This window comes from Ruditapes philippinarum, unplaced genomic scaffold (genome assembly GCF_026571515.1).
Source record: "Ruditapes philippinarum isolate M1 unplaced genomic scaffold, ASM2657151v2 ctg3572_1_1_1_1, whole genome shotgun sequence".
NCBI lineage: Eukaryota > Metazoa > Mollusca > Bivalvia > Venerida > Veneridae > Ruditapes > Ruditapes philippinarum.
The window spans coordinates 91,751-100,007 of NW_026852508.1; the positions used below are offsets into that span (position 1 = coordinate 91,751).

Below are 8,257 nucleotides of genomic sequence, written 5' to 3' on the forward strand. Positions count from 1 at the left end.
AATAATTTTATATAAGCCGGATGGGGTTTAAAAGTCAAGTAAAGAAGATATAAACGCAGACTTATGTATTTCAGTAATAAAAGACAGAATATGTACTAGGTTTTATAAAAACCTTTTCAAATATATGTTCATTTATATTTACCTTGAATATATTCTTTCTATATACACAGTACATGCATAAATCATAATCTTAAACACAGCATAAAAAGTGTTCTGAACCAACATTGTGTTAAATTTTACAGATTGACATTAATTATATACCACACATCTTTTAAATATGTTATTATTACATAAAGAGCTATAACTTACTTTTTTTCGACTCTTTATATTGAGACTGTCTCATTGAGTCTGTCTCTGCTGTGACACCTGCAGTATGACATGTTGATTATCAAATACAATTTCGAATGATAACAAATAATGAAAATCAAAAGTGAAAGGCATATGCTTAAATTGTAATGATAAAATAGAAGAAAAGTGTTGTAAATTATAGTGATAAAGAGAAGCGATACTGTAACTTTTGATAATGATTAGTATAAAATATCGCGAATGTACATTTTTGTAGTGTTCGGTTAAGATAATTAAGCACTTATCAGACGAAAAGATCTTTCAATAAAATCAAAACTAAAATATGGTTAATGTTAAAAAGCGTCAAGGACGTACATTTTCTACTTTTTTCCTTTAACTTTAATTCCTGTATTTGTTTAGCATTTTCACTGGTCTTCTTGTTTAACTCCTTCACGGTTACAGTTTGCAATTTGACAGAAAATTCTATATCCTTGGTTTTCTCTTTTATCAGTTTTAAATCTGCTTCTACTCCCTTTTCTAACATTTGCCAACTGTCTATGGCCTTCTGTACCCTTCTTTCTGCTTCGGGATCAAGGGGATTCACTTTAAAGTCATCAATCATCTTTTGTAGGTTTGGTATGGGAGTCACTGCCAAGTTTAACCTCAAAAGAACCTGGAAAAGGACATGATGGATGCCATCAAATTCATCACGATTCCATTATTAATCTCACACCAAAACATATTTATTGAAAACTAAACAAAATGACCATTGTATATGAACGCACTGGACACTTGAACATTGATCATCGTGCTAATACACATGATTATAAATGAGCCGCGTCACGACAAAACCAACATAGTGGGTTTGCGACCAGCATGGATCCAGACCAGCCTGGGCATCCATGCTGTCTCTACTTGTAATAGAGTTGGTAAGCGAACAGCATGGGTCCTGATCAGACTGCGTGGATGCACAGGCTAGTCTGGATCCATGCTGGTCGCAAACGCACTATGTTGGTTTTGTCATGACGCGGCTCAAATGTTATATTCTGTTCTGCTTGTATCTTACCATACAGAATTATTTACTGTTTACACCTCTGCTAGAAATCCTTTCTTACTTCCCCCTGTGTGAGACAAGTCGCGTGATTTAAGTGACGTCATTCACGCGCGCTTTTTATAAATTAATGGCGTTCTTAAGTAGACGTCATTTTCCCGTTATGAATTAAGTTCAGTTATAACAATACTAGACCCATACAAAATGTCATTGCAAAAAAAGCGATAGCAAAATATTTACATCTATAAAAAACATCTGGGGAAAAATGATTGCTGCTTGGAAGCTTTAAACATAGCAAAATTAGAAATCTACATGAAAATAGATTGAGTTCGTACATGAGGAATAATGAAGAAGTGCAACATCCCTATGCCCCCTAGCACCAGCTGCCTGAGCGGTTGCCAATTCTCAAATGACCAGAAAAATATAACAATTAGTTTGTCGTACAATGATTGTCTTATATAAAATTGTATATGTATTTTGCCCTCAAATTATTTTTTTAAATTTATTGATAAGTTCAAATGACTTCTAAAATGTACTAGAAAACACGATATTTATAAAAAGAAAATATAAATGTGTCTTGCGAGAAATCATCATGTGCCTGTATTTGCATAAGGGCCGATTCAGTCTTCAGCCAAATAGTTACATTCCATAAAGTTCAGACAGTTATGTCGTGAAGAATTCTAATTAATTTACAGGCAAGCAAGACGGTTTGGTTGAAGACTGAACGAAACTAAAAAGATAGATATATTAGTTAGATAAAGTACCAGTCTTACCTGTTCGATCTCCGTCCACTTTGTTGCGAAGACAGGCAACGTTATTCCACTTGTTGAAGATATGTGACTGAGCTAATTAAAAGGTAAGATAATATTAAATATATTGATATCAAATGAATACATGCGAGGAAGACAAAAAATATAAATATAATGTTATGTAAGCATGCAACACCATTGGCTAAATCTCATATTATAATATGGAAAGCCTTGACTGTCTTATGATTATGCCGGCTCGCAACGGCGAGCCGGTATTACGTTAGGATTTTACTGAAAAACAACCTAAAACTCCGAATCCATCCAAAAATTTAATCGAAGCTTGGCTTCCAGCTTCATACAAAATTTATTTATCAGGGCTAGGATCCAAAATTATTTAGCCAATCAAATTTAATCTTACATAGCGTCAAAAAACCTTCAATTTTCACGCCATTTTTAAAAAGCAGCAAGTATTATTTTGAGCGCAAAGATATAATGATGATTAAAATGTTTGTTTTCATGATTTCTTTTCAAAAAATCATATTTACACTGACTTTTGTTTTAGCGATCTCACCTGTTCCTCTGTAGTAAGTTTTCGTTTGGTTAATTAACATAAATGTACATCTGGTTCTGTGCATTTTTTTCTTTTTCCTTTTTTCCGGTCATTTTATCCTTTATCGGTATTTAGTGTATATATTTATTGGCCGGGGTCCGGGAGGCCCGGACTGGCCGGGATCCGGGATCGTATAAGATATAGAGGAAAATCTAATAAACTATATTTGTATTGATTATTGTCGTAATGAAAGGACATTAAACGTTAAGTTTTTTTATTGTATATAATGAACGTTAAATTAATCAAACTTAGGATATAAATATATTTAGAGGTATCTATTAACAAACTTAAAATGCGGAAATCCAAATACTTATAATTATTTGTCTAATTAATTGGAAAAATCAAAGACTACATTCTTGAATTGGTCAAATCCCGGGATCCCTTTATGTTTTAATGCGATCCCAGCTTTTCTGAAAACTATATTCTTGAACTGGCCAATTCCTGGGATCTCTTTATATTTTAATACGATCCCGGCTTTTCTGAAAACTATATTCTTGAACTGGTCAATTCCCAGGAGCCCTATATGTTTTAATAGGATCCCGGCTTATCTGAAAAACATCTTAGACTGGTCAAAATCCGGGATCCCTATATTTTTTTTAATAGGATCCCGGCTTTTCTGACAACTTGTGTTTACTTTAGGACTTGTGTCTGTCACTCATTCCAATACTAAATAACATTTTACAACTTTACTTCGTATAAAGAGACATCTTTATGAATTCTACCTATCTAAGATTTATTTGGTCAAGATCAACAGGCCATGCAGTAAATGTGCATAGACATAGGGACTTCATTCTATCTGTTTACATGCATCTTCATATATACTCATATTCCTCTTTGTTAAACTTAGAGAACTGGCTTCCATAACTTTATTTCACTTTTATTTTGATGTTCGCTGAAGTCTCTTCAGCTAACAGAACTATCATTTTTACATTTAAACGCACCTCTGGAAAAAATTACGAAGCGAGTCGCTACTAGCTTTTTTAAAAGCTAACCTTGTAAAAATGAACGTTGTTGTGCCACTCTTTCTTTATACAATGTGCACTCATGAATATATTATGTAGATGCATCCTTATATGAATTCAACTGAACAATATATGATGTTGACCAATGTGTCTTTATATGATGTCGACCAATCATTATACGATGTGCATTTATGAATATATGATGTGGTAGAATCATTATATACAGTCAGCTCATCAATATATTATGTCAATCTTTCATTATACGATGTGCATCTATTATTATACGATGTGCATTTATGAATATATTATGTGGTTGCATCATTATATACAGTCAACTTATCAATATATTATGTCATTCTTTCATTATACGATGTGCATCTGTTATTATACGACCGCTGCTTTATATGAAGTGCAAACATCATTATATGGTGTGCTTCTGTCATTATACTGATGGTGTTAAATTTACCGGGTAATATCTCAATATGCACCGTTCGTGTCAACAGTGGGAAAACTCGAAGTAAATTATATCATATAGTGTTAAGCTGAATCTATATAAAGACAATTCTACATACTATAGTGTTGTTTTGACTCTATATAAGAATGGTTCCACATAATATACTCGTAATTGCACATCATATAATGAAAGACTGACATCATATAAGGACGTGTGGACATCTGACTCTATATAAGTATAGGTTAGAGTGCATATTAGGTGTTCTTCGTAAATAAGAAAGCTAAAAAGGAGCGGAGCTTGCGAAGCGACTGTAGCTTTCTTATTTACGAAGAACATCCAATATGCACTCTAACCGGCTTAGTGCTCCGCCCATTTTTTTCCGCCCAACACACTGCGTGACGTCACACGATAGCCTACAAATGTGTATAACCATATTTGGAAGAGGTAGCGGTACACATTTACGGGTCACGTGTTTTGCATAGCTTATTCCCGCATTCTGTCAAGGTAAATCAGACAATATCACGGTGCATATCCATATCGGTACCCTCTTTGCAAAATATTCTCAAACGGTACCCTCTTTGAACATACACAGGTCATTCTCTGCTAAAAACAAACCAGCGACGGATAACAATGCAGTAAAAATTCATTGTGATAAGGAAAGGAGGTATGACACGTAGAAAAGATGTATACCACGGAACACTAGAATGTTTTATTTATGTGCTGATTTGTCATGTGGCCGATTTTCAAGTACTGCAACTTCACAATAAGCTACAAAAAGTCGACATGTCTTGCCTCGCCCGTCACCTCGACATATTTTTCGGGCTGAAATGAACCTGTAGCTTGATTATATATGCATCATACATATTTATTATATTCATATACATATCATCTTCGGACAAATGGCAGTATATTGTCAAAAATAAATGTAAAATTAATAAAAACACCCTACTTTCGGTTTTGCAGCGGCACGGTCTGTAATATTTACATAAAAAGTAAGAAATATTACATACATACTTTGTTGGAATCAGTGAACTTTTTAATTGGAAATTATAAAATGATACTGGTTCCGTAAGTAATAAAACATGTTAACTGTTATTTTGCCTGTTTTCATTTCAATGAACCTCTTTTTTTAATTCTATGCCGTAGTGACGATATACATGTGCGTGTACGGAAAAAACATGATGCATAAATATTGATTAGTAGGAGTAAACTTCAAGATCTCTGCACATGCGTATATTTCACTTTAGCGCTCTTCGAAACTTAGCTCCGCCCACTTGCGTTTTATAATATAAAACGTCCAGTTTATATAAAATCGGTTCTATTAAGATTTGAAACCTGAAAATTTGAAAAATCCTCGTCGGTGATTGGCTTAAAAAAATTGGCGAGCACTAAAGAAGGTTTCACATAATATATTCATTAATGCACATCGTATAATGAAATATTGGCATCATATAAGGACGTGTTGACATCATATAATGTTAAGTTGACTCTATATAAAGACGGTTCTTCATAATATAATGTCGTTTTGACTCTATATAAGAATGGTTCCACATAATATATTCGTAATTGCACATCCTATAATGAAAGACTGACATCATATAAGGACATAATTATTCACATCATATATTGTTAAGTTAACTCTATATAAGGATGGTTTCACATAATATATTGAAAAATGCACATCGTATAATGAAAGATTGACATCATATAAGGACGTGTTGACATCATATATTGTTAAGTTCACTCTATATAAGGATGGTTTCACATAATATACTGAAAAATGCACATCGTATAATGATAGAAAGACATCATATAAGGACGCGTTGACATCATATAATGTTGACTCTATATAAGAATTATTCCACATAATATATTCATAACTTCACATCATATAATGACAAACTGACATCATATAAGGACAGATTGACATCATATATTGTTATTTTGACTATATATAAGGATGGCTCCACATAATATATTCAAAAATGCACAACGTATAATGATAGGTTGACGTCATATAAATACACGTTGACATCATATATTGTTCAGTTGACTACATATAAAGATGGATCCACATAATATATTAATGAGTGCACATTGTATAAGGAAAGGTTGTCTCAATATATTGCTATATCGACGTAACAACGTTTAGGTTTATAATGATAAGATAGTCAAGGCTTTCCATATTATAAAGCCAGTCTTTGATATATACCATCTAATGGAAATGTTTCGTAGTTTAATTAATGAAGACGTTTCATACGTTAAGACATCATGCAACTGAGACATAATAATACTAAATTAGTAGGAACATTAAGTTAAACAGCATTAAAAATAAACATTCTTAGGATTTAAAGTTCTATAATCTAAAAGCTATTTCAGTAAAAAATACTTTGTATACCTAATAATTTAAACTTGACGTCATATAGATTATTTTTGTTCACAACTATAGGTAATAATCACAAGCACTCAAACCATTAAAACATAACTAATTATCTTATTTCTTATTTACCTCGTTCCTGTACATTTTCAGACGGGAAATATCAGCTTCAACTGAGGTATCACCTGGTGTAGGACTTGAGTTCCATTGAAAGTTCTTGTTCAGCCCGAATGACTTGATGTTTCTAAGGAGACATATGATTAACGTGATGTCTAGGTCTGTTGCAGCTGGACTGCTGCCACCTGATGGAAATAGTAGATCATATTGTACCTGGGTAATTTTTCCACGTGTTCTTAAGTTTGTAATTGTGTGTCTTTCATTCTTCAAAAATGTGACAAGAGGGACATTTTGCAGTTTTTGATTGAAAATATTCCTAAGAATAAGTAGTCCGCCGTCTATAATCAGCATTTGCAGACGAAAAAGACGACAACGATTCTGCTGTGTCTTTAAAGACGTTACTTGACTGGCAGTTGCCATTGTTCGTTTGTTATCAGATCATCATTTCTGTAATTACATAAATAAATTCATGATCATTAAATCAAAATGATCCGTGATTTTGTCACCTTACCTAAAAAATCAATCAACTGCCAATTAATACTAACTGCTTTTTTCCCCAAATGAAAAGGATAAACAAAGGCAACAATAATAAAAATTCCGTCCTCATTATGTTTTCTTCTATAATGTTATAATGACATCTCCCAGACACTGGGGGGGGGGGGTAGGATTTATATTTTGATATTTATCAGTTGTTTTAATTTATCAGAAGGATCTTTGACAATTCAAAATGTGCGCAATGACGTCTTTTAGTATCCATTTCAATCATAATAAGTCGTTATAATGACCTTATTAGAATTTCAAAGGTCAGGATGAAGATTCATTAATTCAGCAAGAATGTAAACACGTCTGTAAAATCAAGTCTGATATTTAAGGGTTTTTTAATTATAATTTACAAAAGATCTATGATACTAGCTTTTATTTTAATTTCACTTACTTCTTTAAGGTGCGGAAATGGTCTTACTTATTTTGTCTTGTTAAAATCGAAATAAGATCGGTCTTTTTCAAAACTCCAAACTAATGTTAGATTGCTAATAAATACCGCTCAGATAGATTATATGCTTTAGATAAACGTCGGGGTTTACATATGTCACAGGGTAAGAAAAATGTGCAGCCTGACCGGGACTCGAACCCGGGACCCTCGGAATACCGTACCGCGGCTCTGCCGACTGAGCTATCCGGTCGCTTACACATCTTCTCCCCTATATAGTGAACAGTTCTGAACCGTGACACATATTTATCTTACAGTCTACATTTTAAATTGTTATTTGGAATAACTAAAAAAAGTATGCATATTGACAATCATAAGAAGGGCTTATATATATGTACCTTCATTACTTAAACCATTTGGTATTTATTTTCCTTTTTAAACTTAACAATTGATGAAACTGGAAAACACATATACATGTATATGTTACAAAAAAAGCTAGTATGGAACTTATTACATATCCGCAGTTATTCAGATTATTAACTTAGTAAACATTTCCTATTAAAGGGGTATGCTATTTTTATGGAACATTTTACGGTAACAGGACTAGTGCATATCAACAAGGAAAGTAAGAAGCTTTTTAAGTTAGGGTTTATGTATGTAGACAATTTAAGTTACAGTTTGAAGTGTATTAACAGCTGCAGTTGTGGGTTTACTTCTCTCTAAA

At 33.0% G+C, this 8,257-nt stretch overlaps 1 protein-coding gene across 1 annotated transcript; it reads right to left on the minus strand.

Moving 5' to 3' along the window:
• Positions 1-268: 268 nt before the first annotated feature.
• Positions 269-7,046, minus strand: LOC132715190 (uncharacterized). The gene is made up of 4 exons (XM_060698177.1): positions 6,621-7,046; positions 2,110-2,181; positions 661-958; positions 269-366 (listed from the first exon to the last, which is right to left on the minus strand). Exons 1-4 carry the CDS (start codon positions 7,023-7,025, stop codon positions 299-301), a joined length of 843 nt encoding a protein of 280 aa, XP_060554160.1. The 5' UTR covers positions 7,026-7,046; the 3' UTR covers positions 269-298.
• Positions 7,047-8,257: the final 1,211 nt, after the last annotated feature.

Coding starts and splice junctions, on each gene's coding strand:
- LOC132715190 (XM_060698177.1), bottom strand. CDS start 7,025: ATGGCAACTGCCAGTCAAGTAACGTCTTTAAAGACACAGCAGAATCGT. Junction 959..2,109: donor AGTGGACGGAGATCGAACAG/GTAAGACTGGTA, acceptor GTCCTTTTCCAG/GTTCTTTTGAGGTTAAACTT. Junction 367..660: donor AAAGGAAAAAAGTAGAAAAT/GTACGTCCTTGA, acceptor GTCATACTGCAG/GTGTCACAGCAGAGACAGAC.